We start from the raw sequence: 14,468 nt of genomic DNA on the forward strand, positions 1-14,468 counted from the left end.
TGGGCTTATTTATCTTTATATCCTGTGTCCTAGAAAGTGAAGTCCGTCGTGTCCAACTCTTTGTGACCCCATGGACTGGGCCTACCAGGTTCCTCCATCCATGGGATTTTCCAGGCAAGAATACTGGAGTGGGTTGCCATTTCCTTCTCCAGTAATAAAGATGTTATTGGTAAATGTTGGTTGAACTGAGGTTGAGGAATGGAAGAGAAAAGTGCATAGAGGCTGATGTTCTGATGTCCAGAAGAAAGGAGGAAAAGTGGGGTATTTGTGGTTTTAAGTTCATCCCCTCCATGGCGGAGGTGGGGGTAGGGTAGGGGATGTGGGGTGTGGGTGCCCCTGGGCTCAGCAGGAAGCTGCTCTTCCTTGACTTTGCCACAAAGATCCTGGGGTGTTTCTGGGGGCTTCACCCTCCCCCATCCTCACTCCCACCCTACCCTCCAACATGCCTGAAGCCCCACTGATGATGGATTCTTTTGTCCTGACAAGCAAATGCGAGTGGGACCAAGAGAGGAGTAAGTTTGGGAGGAAGTGGGAAAGCTGCTGACCACAGTACCCAGTATTCAGTGGGAGGAAACGCTATGACATAAGCAAAAAGAGACGATGACTCTGTCATTTCTCTTCTTTCTTTTCCTTTTTTAAAATGATGAAAGTAATACTTGTTCATGGAAAAAAGGACAGTTATAAAAGCCTTCGTTGTTGTTGTTTAGTCACTCAGTTGTGTCCAACTCTTTTGAGATCCCATGGACTGTAGCCCACCACTTCCTCTGTCCATGGGATTCTCCAGGCAAGAGTGCTGGAGTGGGTTGCCACTTCCTTCTCCAGGGGATCTTCCCGACCCAGGGATTGAACCCTAGTCTCCTGCTTGGCAGGGGCTTCCCTGGTGGCTCAGGTGGTAAAGAATCTGCCTGCAATGCAGGAGACCTGGGTTTAATCCCTGTGTCGGGAAGATCCCCTGGAGAAGGGAATGGCAACCCACTCCAATATCTTGCCTGGAGAATCCCATGGACAGAGGGGCCTTGCAGGCTACAGTCTGTGGGGTTGCAAAGAGTTGGACAGGGCTGAGTAACTAACACTTTCACTTTCACCTGGGAAGCCCAAAACCTTCTGCCTTCCTCCACTTCTATATCCTAACACCAACTACTGTTAACAACTCTTTGAGAAGGAGCTGGAAATGTTCTATTATACAAATATATATTTGTATGATATATAAATATAAATATATCATACAAATATATATGTATATATATCATACAAATATATACATATCTCACATATACATAACATGTGTGTGTAAACACATGCAGATGGACAGATTGACAGACAGATACAATTTCATGGAAGAAGAAAATGGCTCAGGGAACTGAAATGGAGGATGGAGTTGGAGGTTGACCTGAAGAGGCTACCCACGTACCAGGCTGGTGGGCTCCCCAGGGAGCAAGTGATGCACCGCAAGGGTATAAGTAGGGTGCAGGGGTGTATTCAAATAATTATATACTTGCATTGCAAAAAAAATGTTTGCAGTTTAGGAGGTGGGAAATCTAACATCCAGCTGGCCTCAGTTTCCTTAACTAAAAAATGGGATAATAAGGTACTCCCTCACAGGTTTATTGTGAAGATTAGGTGGGGTAACAGGTATTGTGCCCAGCACCCCTCCTCAACTTAATCTCAGAGTGTGCCATTGTTGCTGTTACGATGGTTGCTGTACCTGCAGGCCTAGCACAGTGCTCGGCACACGCTTGATCCTCTGTCCATCTGTGGTCCATATACAGTAAGAACCTTGTGATTGCATTCCTCTTTTCTTTTTTTTTGCATTCCTCTTTTCATTTAGGAATTTCTTTTGTTTTTTCCCCCATTGTCTTTATTCCTTTTTTTTTTTTCTTTACTGCTTATAAACTTCTTACTTTATGTTGTGAGACCTTGAAGAAAACTTTCTGGCACCTGATGGATATAAATCCTTGGAGGTATGTGGAGATATTTTAGATAGCAAAGGTACCTGCCCATTTTCTTACTTCCTCTCTCTTGCCTGGCTCCAAGCTGTTAGAAATGATTAGGTGGGAACATCTACTTACTTGCCAAAGGAAGGACTGTTGTTGAAGCTGAAGCTCCAATACTTTGGCCATCTGATGCAAAGACCCGACTCTGGAAAAGACTCTGATGCTGGGAAAGATTGAGGGCAGGAGGAGGAGGGGATGGCAGAGGATGAGATGGTTGGATAGCATCACCGACTCAATGGACATGAATTTGAGCAAACTCCAGGAGACAGTGAAGGACAGAGGAGCCTGGCGTCTTGCAGTCCATGGGGCTGCCAAGAGTTGATACAACTTAAGACTGGATAACAACAACATCTACTCACTACACTTTTACACATGCTACCAGAGATCAATTAGAATTGCTTAAGAAAAATACCTAAAACACATTAGTGCTGCTCCTACTCATTGTGTACATTTTATTTATTTAGGTTGTACATATTTTAAAAGCATTGACCTTGCAGCTCCATTTGAGACATCCTGACCTAGTGAGTCTGTCCTCCTGAGAAACTCTGTGTACTCCTTGTTTTAGAATGCCTGGCTTAAAACTCTTAGCTTTAATATTCTGCATCCCGAATGCTCTTAGTTGTCAGTAAAACTGAGCCTGCCTACGCACTCTTCTATTCTTGATTTATAAATAGGTTCAGCTGCCTAACAATTAAATAGACTATATTTTGCAACATGCACATTCCTTAAGGAGATAGAGGGCAGATGGCTTTTACTCTTATGATGCTATCTGGAAACCATCCTCCTAACTTTCCTAAGTGCATATGTTTTGAAGGATTGGCAAGGAGACTTTTGTCTCACAGGAAGTCTAGTATCAAATTTCTAGCAAATCTTCACAGGGACAGGCCAGGACCAGCTTATGCTGGTCAGAGAAGGTCTGCGCTGCATGCTTATATTATACATGGCTGCACATGCCTGTGGCTGTGAGGAATACCAGTGACAAAGGCTATAATACCCCAGAGAAAAGAACGATCGGTGGGATCCGAGGAGACAAAGATGTAGTCCTTAGGTAGAATCAAATATTTGATAAGACTGAAGGAAGGTGAAGGCATGCACATACCAAGGCCCATGAGAGATGTACCTGGCAACCTGGAAGGGGACCTAGGGGGGAAATGGTGTTAAAGTAACTTGTCAGAACTGGGACTTGCATAAAAATACTGGGTATTATACAGCACTTTCAGATATGATATTTATTTTCCCATATAACGGGCTCCCCCGGTGGCTCAGACAGTAAAGAATCTGCCTGCAGTGCAGGAGACCCCGGTTTGATCCCTGGGTCAGGTAGATCCCCTGGAGAAGGGAATGGCTACCCACTCCAGTATTCTTGCCTGGAGAATTCCATGGACAGAGACTGGCGGCCCACACTACATAGGGTCTCAGTGGGACATGACAGAGCAACTAACACCTTCGCTTTCACTTCCGTATAATACAATGCATGCTGTGCTGTGCTAAATTGCTTCAGTGGGGTAATGCAATGAGTGCTGGGATTAAGTATCATCACTATTATTATTTTTTTTTTTTTGTGGAGAAAATTATGTGAAGAGAAGGAAAAGACTTGTCCCTTAGTTGGGGCCCTCCAGCTGGGTCTCAGCCCCACGGCCTCATTCTGCTCTCCTGTATCCAGGGTTACCCCACCTGGATATAGTGGGTGAGGAATAAGATCAGACATCAGAGCCCTCAAAGAAACCCAGTTCTAGTCTAGCTCCTGCAGCCTACTGGACATGACCCTGGGCCGAAGTCTTAAGTTCCCAGCCTGTTTTCTCACAGTAAATGTAAGGGGTGAGTCTGGACAATCTCTAGAGTGTAGCCCAGAGGCTGGCTGACAGTAGGGAGGGCCAGGGACTGTCCATACTGAGCGGCGTGTGCAGACGGGGACTGCCTTAGATGGCAGTAAAGGCTGGGAACACAGCGTGCAGGGTGAGGCACTGGACCCGCAAGCCAAAGCGCCTCCCGAATCCCGTTTGCAGGTAGTGAGGGTGGTAGAATTCAGTTGGCGATGGTTAAGTTTCTACGTTCAGTTGGAAAGATAAAAAGAATGAACCCAGGTCTGTCCCTTTCCCAGGACCTGGAGCACAAGAAGGCTGAGAAATCCCGTCGGACCAATGGGGGGCTCCACCGAGCGCAGTCTGTGAATCCCCCGAGGGCCGCCCCACCAAGCACAGCTTCCTAGAGGGTAGGTCCTGGTGGGCGCTGAAGAACGGGCGAAGAAGAGTCGCCCGCGTCCACGCCGGTCCTCCCAGCCCCAAGTGTGCGGGGGCGGCCCGCGCCTCCGACCCGCTCCCCCCACCTCCACGGCCAGGCCTCGCCCGCCTCGACTCCGATCCGCTGGTGGGGGCGCGGGTGATGCGAATTCCTAGAAGCTTTAAGTAGCTGCCCGGGCTCTGAAGTTAGGATCCCCCAAAGGGTCGCTGAGGTGCGCACTCACCTCCCCCCCCACCCCAAGTCACAGAGGGCCTGGGGTTGGGGGGTGGACGAAGGCAGGGAGAACGCCTCTCCCCGTTCACCTAAAAGGCCAGTCCCATCCCAGTCCTGCCAGTCTGGGCTGTGCCGGAGGGGATTTGGGGCGCGGGGCTGACGGCTGGGTGGGAAGGCGGAGGAACAGCTGGAGGTGGCAGGTAACGGCAGGCCGGGCGAGGAAGGGGCCGGGCCAGGGCGGAGGCGCCCCCGGGCCGCTTGAGCACCTCTGGGGCACCCGCCCGACCTCCGCCGGCTTAGCCCGGAGTAGGGACGGTGAGTCAGATCTCGGGCACCCGCGGGTCGGGCGGGGAAGGAGGGCAAGTCAGGAAATGACATCAGACGCCTGTGTTTGGGGAGGGGGTGGTCTGCGCCCAGCCAGGGCGGCGGGGCCGGAGGGGCCCGCCTGGAGGGGAGGGGGCCGGGTCGGGGGCTGGGAGCGGGGGCGGGAGGACCTCGGCGAAGCCCGCGGCCCCGGGGCCGGAGCTGGGCCTCTTCCTGGGGGAGTTTCCCGCCGCGGCCGCCTCCCCGCCTCTCCCCGCCCCCTCTCCGGGCCGCTCCTTGTATGGTCTGCGCGCCGCGCTCTCCCCGCCCTCTCCCTCCCTCCGTCTTCCCTGCGTCCCTCCCCGCCCGGCTGGACCGGGACGCAGAGTCCGCGGACTCGGCTGCGAGGCGGCCCTCGGCAGACGCGGCGCGCACGCTCCGGCCCGCGGTGAGGCGCGGGGAGCCGCCCGGCGGCCGCCCACGGGGTCGGGGAGCGGGGGCGCCGAGGGGAGCCGGGCCGCGGCGCCGGGGGTGGGGGTCGGTCCTCAGCCCGGCTCGGCGCGGCGTAACCCCGGCTCCCCGCCTCCACCCCCCGCAGCCCGGCCTGGCCATGGCGGCCCCCCGCCCGCCTCGCGCGATCTCCGTCTCGGCTCCGGTGTTTTACGCCCCGCAGAAGAAGTTCGCCCCGGTGGTGGCCCCGAAGCCCAAAGTGAACCCTTTCCGGCCCGGCGACAGCGAGCCGCCTCCGGCCGCTGGGGCCCAGCGCGCACAGATGGGCCGGGTGGGCGAGATCCCCCCGCCGCCCCCAGAAGGTAGGTGGCCGGGCTTGGGGGCTGGACTTCGGCGGGCGCCGGCCTAAGCGGGAGTGGTTTCGGGAATTCGGGGGATGTCTGGAAAGGTTGCGGCGGAGGGGGCTGGGCTCCGACACCCAGTCCCGAGCAGATGTTCTTAGCTCATCGCGGAGCTCGTGGCTGGGAGCCAGGGCTCCTGGGACAGTTCCAAGTCCCCCCGCCTGGGGGTGGGAGGCGGGAATGTGGGGCGCGAACGTTCCCCTCTGGGTCCGTTTTCCGAAGTGAAATGGGAGATGCACCCCTTCTTTCCTGACCCGAGGCTCTCAGGGCGCCCTGCGAGCACTCCCTCCCCCCGCCTTTACTTTCTTTCTTGTGTGCTCCGGGACCCTCGAGAGACTTCTTGGGTTAGAGGTTAGGGGTTAGAACAGCTTCTTCAAGGAGGGGAACTTGACGAAGGGTCGGCGGGCCCCTGCTGACCGCCCTCCATCTCCTTCCAACCCCAGACTTTCCCTTACCGCCTCCTCCGGTGGTCGGGGAGGCAGATGACACCGAGGGCGCCCTGGGAGGTGCCTTCCCACCTCCGCCGCCCCCCATCGACGAACCGTTTCCCCCCGCGCCTTTGGAGGAGGAGATCTTCCCTTCCCCACCGCCCCCGCTAGTGGAGGAGGGAGGTCCTGAGGCCCCCACCCAGCTCCCATCGCAGGTACGGAGGACCTGGAGGGGCAGCTACAGCGGTCACATCCCCAGGGAAGGAGAAGGAGGGTCCTTTTCCGCCGACGTTGGCGGCATCTCAGCCCTCCGGGAGGACGGGGTGGAGGTGGGGAACTGGGATGGGGCGCTCTGACCCCTGCCCCTTTAGCCCAGGGAGAAGGTGAGCAGTATTGATCTGGAGATTGACTCCCTGTCTTCGCTGCTGGATGACATGACCAAGAACGATCCCTTCAAAGCCCGGGTAAGGAGCAGGAGAGCAGGGAAGGCAGGGCAGTGAGAGCCGGGCTGGAACTCACGCCAAGGGCCACAGCCTCCTCTAAGGCACTTCTCTCTCCTCTGCCTTCCCTCGCAGGTGTCATCTGGATATGTACCCCCACCAGTCACCACTCCATTCATTTCCAAGTCCAATACTAAGCCTGCAACTGGGGGCACAGCACCCCTGCCTCCCTGGAAATCCCCTTCTAGCTCCCAGCCTGTGTCCCAGGCTCAGCCTCAGAGCCCGACACAATTCCATGTCCAGTCCCAGCCCCAGACACCCCCCCAGCCTGTGCCTTTGGCCACCACGCAGCCTCGGGGGCCCCCAGCCCCATCTCCAGCCCCTAAGTTTTCTCCGGTGACTCCCAAGTTTACCCCTGTGGCTTCCAAGTTCAGCCCTGGAGCCCCAGGTGGACTCGGGTCCCAGCCCCATCAGAAGTTGGGGCCCCCTGAAGCTCCCTCTTCCACTGGCACAGGCTCCCCTCAGCCCCCCAGCTTTACCTATGCTCAGCAGAAGGAGAAGCCCCAAGTGCAGGAGAAGCAGCATCCAGTGCCGCCACCGACTCAAAACCAAAACCAGGTGAGGGTTGCAGGGAGACTGGGCTGATTCCCTGGGGGCTGGAGGCCAGGGAGGCAGGAAGACCGGGCTGAGCCCTGGGGGCTGGAGGCAGGGCTAAGTCCAGGATCCTGAGCCTGAGTGGGGTGTGGGGTGGTGGGATCGTTTTCAGCCTCTAGGGTTGGATGGTGGAGAAAGCGCTTCTGGGGGAGAGCCTGGCAGGGTCTGAGGCTGGGTGGGGCGTGACTGGGAGTAAGGTGACTCTGAGTTAGGGGGAGGATTTGGTGTACCTTCCCCTTTGCCCTGCCCCAGAAAATTAAAGAGAAGGATGAGATCATCAGCAGTCCAACTTCAGATCTTCCCTTTTCTTGGATTCTTGAGTTAATCTCTGCTCTTCTACGTGCTTTCGCTGCCGGAGGGCCCATCTGGTGATAAGAGCCACTGGCAATAAACACTGATAAACACTGGCTGAGGCAGCCAGCTACTGCTCCGTGCCAGGCACTGTGCTCTGTACTCGGGAGGGAAGAGACCTCAAAGAGCTTGAGCCTAAGGAAGTCAGCGGACCTGTTACAGACTTCCTCGCTCACAAGACCCCAGGAAAGTTAGGTGAACTTTGAGCCTCGGTTCGTCATCTACCTTCACAATGGTTGTGAGGATTACATGAGCCAGAGCTGATCCTGGGGGTCTGCATTGAGCGCATGAATACTCAAGGTAGAAAAGTTATCACTCCTGTCTGACTATTCCCGCCTTCCAGTTCAGGAGACTAATCGTCTGGGTTGAAGGGATCTTGCCAGATATTTGGTCCAAACAACCATGGAGTTGACTGACAGCATGGATTTCTGTGTGTGTGTGTGTGTGTGTGTGTGTGTGCAAGATACTGTAGGAAGAGATGCCAAGTGCCAATGAGTTTTGCAGAATTCCGTTGTTACAGGAACTCCAAACAGGGAGCCAGTGTGGAGGCTGGTACATTAGGAAAAGGCATCAGGGTGCTGGTGTGCCTTTAATGATGGCGGGATTTAAGAATCCAGAGAGGAGAGGGAAGGGCATTCCAGTGGGACCAGCACGAGCAAAACTCAAGGGCACAGATACACCAGGGGTGTCTGGAGGACAGAAAGTAGAAGGCCCCTGGGGGGAAATTGTAGAGCTACACTTAGAGAGGTGGGTGGGGACTTGGGAAGGCAGCGGGGATGAAATAGTGCACCTAGGGAGCCTGCGGGTCCTGGAGAGGCAGGAATGTTGTCTGAGTAGAGGTGTGGCTGCATCAGGAGGTTTTGGGGAAAGTTTTTCCAGCAGAGGTGTGGACTAGACGTGGGAGGTCAGTGACTCGTGGGGGTGCACTCCTGGGTGACAGTAACATTGCCAGAAATGAAAAACAAGGCCCAGATCAGAGAGCTCTTACAAAGGAAGCGCCTCCAGGCTCATTAGCTGATAAGCAGTTGGAAGAGGATGGGAGAGGAATTAAAAAAAAAAAAAAATGCCCGGATGTGTTGGGGAATGACAGAGTTGCTGACAAAATAGAGAAGTCCAGAAGGGGAAATGGTGTGGACGGGAAGGGGAGGGTCCGGCTGTCAGCATGTTGAGCAACAGGTTCCAGGAGGGTCTCCTTTCGGCTGGAACTGTCATTCAGTCAGAAATGGGGGGGCAGGTGGCAGGAGGGGGCCAGGTGAGAGGTGTGTGCACGCAAGGTGGTGAGAACCGCAGCCCAGGGGCTGCTCACGCAGGGGGCTGGGAAGAAACCTGGGGGATGCTCCTCTGCACCTGGGAGGAGCGGGAAGGATGGCAGAAGGAGGAGGAGAGTCACGGGTCAGGGTGGCATCTCCAAAAGAGAATGGTGGCTGAGGGGCCCCTTCAGCGTGGCTCTGAGGGGGATGAGGGCTAACGTAAGGCCAGGGATTGGGCGATGCAGGATTCAGAAGCTGTGTCCTTTTGAGGGGCAGTGAAGGAGGGAGTGGGTGCTGAGATACTTGGGAGTTGCCCAAGTAGCCTGTTATCAGAGGTTGGCAGGGGAACACGGAGGGAAGACGTGTGTGTGTGCTTGCATGCGTGCGTGTGTGTGTATGTGTGTGTGTGGTCTGTGTGTATAGGGTTGACGTTAGGGGAGGAAGGCTCAGGTGTGTGTGTGAACCAGGAGGAAGAAGTCCGTGGAAGAGAGGGCTTGGGGTCCCTGAGAGCTGGGCGCACTGTTGGTGCCAACTCCACCCTCGGGGCATTTCCAGCCCAGAGACCTTGGACAGGGTGGCTGCAAGCAGGCTTTTGTGATGAGGGAGCTTGGGATGGCGGGCTTCCAGCTCCTGGGTCACGTAGGAGGTGAGGTCATCTGAGAGCGAGGGGGCAAAGCCACGGGGGGCTGGAGGCGATGGAAAGGTTTGGAACAGCTGCTCTGGGGCAGGCGAGACTGGGAACCCGCAGCAGCCAAATGCCAGCCAGCTGCGCCTGGATGGAGGGTGCGGAGGGCCCCTGCAGTGTTTGGTGAAGTCCCTCTGCAATCGTCTCCCCATCTACTTTCTGCAGCTGGGAGGCAGAAACAGGAAGCGGGCGGTGGCGTGGGCCCAGGGTTGGTTGAGATCGGACTAGATAAGGGACGGTAGTCTACTGGTGGCCAGGGTGGCTGTGAGAGCCTTGTGGAAATCAGTGGTCAAGGGAACCGGGCCTGCAGGGAGGCCAGACGGAAGGGAGCGGATGCAGAAGGCATGTGGGAGAGGGTTGGGAGTCAGAGGTGCCAAGGCTTTTCTGAGCAGGTTCCTTCAGGGAGTGAGAATGGGAAACGGGGAGGAGGTGATGGTCGGGAGGTTGAGCCCAGGATCTTGGGGGTGGCAACCGGTAAATCTCAGGTCCGAGTGGTCCCACCGTGGAAGGTGACTGAGCCGGAGGGACGTTTGGAGCTGTTGGAGTTGAAGAGGCGTGAGTGCCACGCATGTTGAACCTGGAATGTTGGTGCTGGCAGGCAGGGGGGGGCGGAAACAGCAGCTGGATTGTGTGGTGGAGTGTGGATACCCAAGGGGAGCCAATATCGGAATAGTTCATACTTCCAAAGAACGGAAGAGGCGTTTAAGTGGCACCAGAGAGCGAGGGCTGGCTGTGTCCTCTTCCTCTGTCCCCGAGATGCCAGAAGGGAAAGACTGGGAGCGGAAAAGGTGAAGCTTACGTAGAAGAAGGGGCTCGCAGGAGACTCCCACGGTCAGTTAAAGACAGGAGGAGGCCGGGGAAGATGACTGAGAGCTGGAACGTCTATAGTGGATGCAGCTCTTGATGCAGACAGGTGTGAGGGTGGTGGAGCCAGGGCTGGGGGCAAGGTGACCGCGGGAAGAGGGTGGCTTTGAGATTCCCCGTGTCAGGGACTGAAGGCGTTGGCAGGTAGAGCGTTCAGTAGTGGGGCCACAGTCCTGGGTAGACTTAGCAATGGAGACCAACTCAGCATTCCTGGGGGACCATGTCATGGAGATGGTCCTACAGGTCAAACGGCCCCCATGGGGCTTCCTCCCGGGATGTCTCAGGGTTACTGGCACTGCCGACCCCCCAACTTCACCCCCACCCCCAATCTGCAGCTGTCTCAGGACCCCCCTGAACAGGAGGGGCGGGCTGGCCGGAGAGGGGCCACTGGAGAGTGGCCCTTCTCTGAAGCCTCCTGGGGAGGGCCTGGGGTCAGCCAGGTGGTCCAGGACCCCCCTCTATGACGGGACCCTGGGACCTCTGCATGGGAGCTGGGCGCTGGGGTTTAACCTGACTCCCGCTGTGTTGTACCCTCACGCTGACAGGGGCTGCCGGGCAGCCGGCGGGACGGGTAGGTGTGTGTGTGCGGGGCTGCCCCCACCACCGCGCGCCGGGCTCTCCGTGGGGGCCGTGGCCCAGCATGCTCTGTGGGGTTGACGCGTGTCCTGGGTGCTTGGCGCTTCCGTGACCCAAGTTGCTGTGTGCGTGGCCTCCGTCCGCTCAGTCGTTCCGGCCTGTCTGTGTGTGCGGGCAAAGCGGGTGGCAGGGTCATCCTCGTCCCCTGATTTGTGTGGTGCTGGGGGTCGGGGAGGGAGACTGAGGAGCTTTTGGGGGTCCCACCAACCTGAGTATCTGGAAAACAGGAGACGGGGTGGGGGGCGGGATTCGTCCTTTTCGGGGAGGAAGCAGAGAAGCCAGCTGGGGTGGGTTCTTGGAGGGCGGTGACCCTTGAGAGAGAGAGAGGGCATGAAGAAAGTGTTGGGATTTCAGGTGCGCCCCGCTGGGGCCCCAGGGCCTCTGACACTGAAAGAGGTGGAGGAGCTGGAGCAGCTGACGCAGAAGCTGATGCAGGACATGGAGCATCCTCAGAAGCAGAGCGTGCCCGTCAACGGTGAGAGCCCACCGCCCCACCTGGAGGGACGGCCCCTCCATTTCCGGGCCGTTCCCAGGCCTGCGGCTCCCGGCCTCGTCTGTCTGATGCCAGCCGACCCCTCGCGAGCTCTTTTTTTGCCCTTTCTCCTGTGTGATCTCCATCGTCTCCCGCCTCTCCAGAGTCCTGTGGCCGGTGTCACCAGCCCCTGGCCCGTTCGCAGCCCGCGGTTCGCGCTCTGGGGCAGCTCTTCCACATCACCTGCTTCACCTGCCGCCAGTGTGAACAGCAGCTCCAAGGCCAGCAGTTCTACAGCCTGGAGGGGGCTCCGTACTGCGAGGGCTGCTACACCGTGAGTCCCGGGTCGGGGGGTCAGGGCGGGCGCGGGGCAGACAGCTGGTCCTCGGGTGCCGGTTCCCTGCCAACCTCCAGCTGCTACCACCCTCCCACCCCGCCTCCGCAGGACACCCTGGAGAAGTGCAACACCTGTGGGCAGCCGATCACTGACCGCATGCTGAGAGCCACGGGCAAGGCCTACCACCCGCAGTGCTTCACCTGTGTGGTCTGCGCCTGCCCCCTGGAGGGCACCTCCTTCATCGTGGACCAGGCCAACCGGCCCCACTGCGTCCCCGACTACCACAAGTGAGGACCCCCCACCCACCTCCGGGCCCTTCTCTGGGTGCCAGCGATGGTTCGTTTGTCTGGGAGCCAGGCTGCCCCCAGCCCCAAGACCGCTCTTCAGTCTCTGGGGCTTGCTTGCCATCCCCACCTCTGTCTGTGGATAGCAGGGACCGGTTCATCAGGACTTGGCTGTCCAGTGGCCTTTGGCCTGCTGGCTCGTCCCCTTCCCCAGCCCGGGTCTCGCTCTCTGAGGTTTCTTTCCGGTGTGGTCTTGTGTTCAGCACTGGAGCTTAGCGACTTTATTTCACACGTAGGCTCCTTTCTCAGAGCGCCTTTGGAGATCAGCTGTTTGGAGCTCAGGGTTTCCCCTTAGAAACAGTGTTTACAAGGTAGCTTCTTTCTGAGGCCAGTGGCAAGGTTCTGATGATGGAGCCAAAGGACCGGAAAGCTGCAAGCTCAGACCCCCACCTCTGAGTGTGAGTGGGGTGTAGGTTTCCAGGGCTCCGTATCCCTCTGTGTCCGACCCCCCAGCCCCAGGGACTGGGCCGAGGCGCCCGCATGACGGGGGGTTAGCGAGGGCTGGGGGTCCGGGTTGGGGTCCTCTGGGAGTGCTTTGGGCAGGGGCTGCAGTGCGCGTGTTGGGGGTGGGGAGAGGTGGGACGTTCCCGATGAGGACCAGGTACGGCAGCCAGCCTTCAGCCTTTCTTTCGAGCCTCCTCCACCGAGGCTTGTGGGGCAAGATGTACAAAGCAGTCTGCCTTCTCATTTCCTTGCGCTTGGGGTAGGTCAGTGCACGGCGCCCCATCCTGACGCTCACTGGCATTGCGCCCCGCAGGCAATACGCCCCCAGGTGCTCTGTCTGTGCAGAGCCCATCATGCCGGAGCCTGGGCGCGAGGAGACTGTGCGCGTGGTCGCTCTGGACAAGAACTTCCACATGAAGTGCTACAAGTGCGAGGTCGGCTGCACCCCCCGCCCCGAGCCCCTTGGGGATGGGAGGTTGGTGGGACGCTGCTCACGGGTTAGGCGGTGGACGGTGCTAGCTTGCAGGACCCGGGTGCTGCAATTTGAGGGTGGGCAGTGGCGGCGCCCACACCCGCCCCGCGAAGATGCGTCCTTGGCTTCAGGATGGCCGCGTGGGGTTCTCTGAGTGATACAGAAAGGAAAGGGGGCCGACCCCCAGGAGGGAAGGGTGTGGATTTGTTGTGGGAGGTTGAGGGTCTCTGCGAGGTTAAAGGAGTCGGAAGAGAGGTGAGGAGATGCCCCACTGGAAGCAACCACTGCCCATCCTGGGGGAGAGTCCTTGGGGACAAAAGTGTGGGTGAGAGGGGTGGGGATGGGAGCTGGGGGCAGCTGTGGCTGGGCCGATGCAGAGAGAACAGGGCTGAGCCGTGAAGCATCCGGCCTCCCGATTTAAAGATGGAGGTGGGGCGCATGGGTGGTGGCCCTCCCAGCCAACGCGCTCTCTCTGCTCCTCTCAGGACTGTGGGAAGCCCCTCTCCATTGAGGCGGATGACAACGGCTGCTTCCCCTTGGATGGCCACGTGCTCTGCCGGAAATGCCACACTGCCAGAGCCTAGACTGAGTGAGGACTGGCCCCTTTCTCAGACTGCAAGTCCATTCCCCCATCAGCGGACCGCCCACGATGAGACCACCTCCCCTTCACCCTCCCCACAGTTATTTTTTGACGTCCAGCCCCTCCCTCCATACCAAACCCCACCCCAGTCTCCTTCCTGCCCTGATCCAGGGCCCCCACGTGGCCTTGGGGCTGCAGAGTCCCATCCCTGGGGTCCAGTCCCCCCGAATCCTGCAGGGACCACCCACCATCGTCCAGGTAACCCCGCCTGAGGGTGCACCGGGCCGAGCACTGCTGCTTGCACTGCTGCACCGACGCCCTTGGCCTGCCTGCCCTTGAGCAGCCGCGTCCTCTGCTTGCTAAGGGCCAGGAGATGCCCGCACCCGGCCTTCTGGGAGGCTGGGCTGGGCTCACCAGCCTGGACATTCCCCCACCCCCCAGCCCCAGCCCCCGTGCTGCCAGGTTGTGGCTACAGCTACAAATAAAAGACAGTGTTTTCCAGAAAGCTTAGTAGTTGACTCTTTTGTACCTACAGCCCTAGAGGATGAGATGGAGGAGATGTTTAACCGCTCAGTCGTGTCGACTGACTCTTTGTGACCCCATGGACTGTGCTCGCCAGGCTCCTCTGTCCATGGAATTTCCCAGGCAAGAAGACTGGAGTGGGTAGCCATTTCCTTCTCCAGGGGATCTCCCTGATCCAGGGATCGAACCCAGGTCTCCCTCATTGCAGGCAGACTCTTTACCATCTGGGTTGCTAAGGTGTGTCTGACTCTTTGTGAGCCCATGGACTGCAGCCCGCCAGGCCCCTCTGTCCATGGGATTCTCCAGGCAAGAATACTGGAGTGGGTTGCCATGTCCTCCTCCAGGGGAATCTCCCAGATCCAGGGGTTGAACCCACGTTTCCTGCAT

General features: G+C 57.8%; 1 protein-coding gene across 3 annotated transcripts; it reads left to right on the forward strand.

Moving 5' to 3' along the window:
- The first annotated feature begins 4,403 nt into the window (after positions 1-4,403).
- Positions 4,404-14,064, forward strand: ZYX (zyxin). Of its 3 annotated transcripts, none has more exons than XM_043463934.1 (10): positions 4,404-4,446; positions 5,350-5,563; positions 6,046-6,245; positions 6,402-6,494; positions 6,606-7,088; positions 11,265-11,385; positions 11,547-11,716; positions 11,828-12,006; positions 12,821-12,941; positions 13,465-14,064. In XM_043463934.1, the coding sequence occupies exons 2-10, from the start codon at positions 5,362-5,364 to the stop codon at positions 13,561-13,563; spliced, it is 1,668 nt and encodes a 555-aa protein (XP_043319869.1). In that variant the 5' UTR covers positions 4,404-4,446; positions 5,350-5,361; the 3' UTR covers positions 13,564-14,064. The 3 variants fall into 3 exon arrangements, with proteins under 3 accessions (XP_043319869.1, XP_043319870.1, XP_043319868.1); XM_043463935.1 differs by lacking the exon at positions 4,404-4,446 and adding an exon at positions 4,747-4,763; XM_043463933.1 differs by lacking the exon at positions 4,404-4,446 and adding an exon at positions 4,969-5,199.
- Positions 14,065-14,468: the final 404 nt, after the last annotated feature.

Source organism: Cervus canadensis, chromosome 3 (genome assembly GCF_019320065.1).
Source record: "Cervus canadensis isolate Bull #8, Minnesota chromosome 3, ASM1932006v1, whole genome shotgun sequence".
In the NCBI taxonomy this organism is placed as follows: domain Eukaryota; kingdom Metazoa; phylum Chordata; class Mammalia; order Artiodactyla; family Cervidae; genus Cervus; species Cervus canadensis.

Coding starts and splice junctions, on each gene's coding strand:
- ZYX (XM_043463933.1), top strand. CDS start 5,053: ATGGTCTGCGCGCCGCGCTCTCCCCGCCCTCTCCCTCCCTCCGTCTTC. Junction 11,386..11,546: donor GCAGAGCGTGCCCGTCAACG/GTGAGAGCCCAC, acceptor CCGCCTCTCCAG/AGTCCTGTGGCCGGTGTCAC. Junction 11,717..11,827: donor ACTGCGAGGGCTGCTACACC/GTGAGTCCCGGG, acceptor CCGCCTCCGCAG/GACACCCTGGAGAAGTGCAA.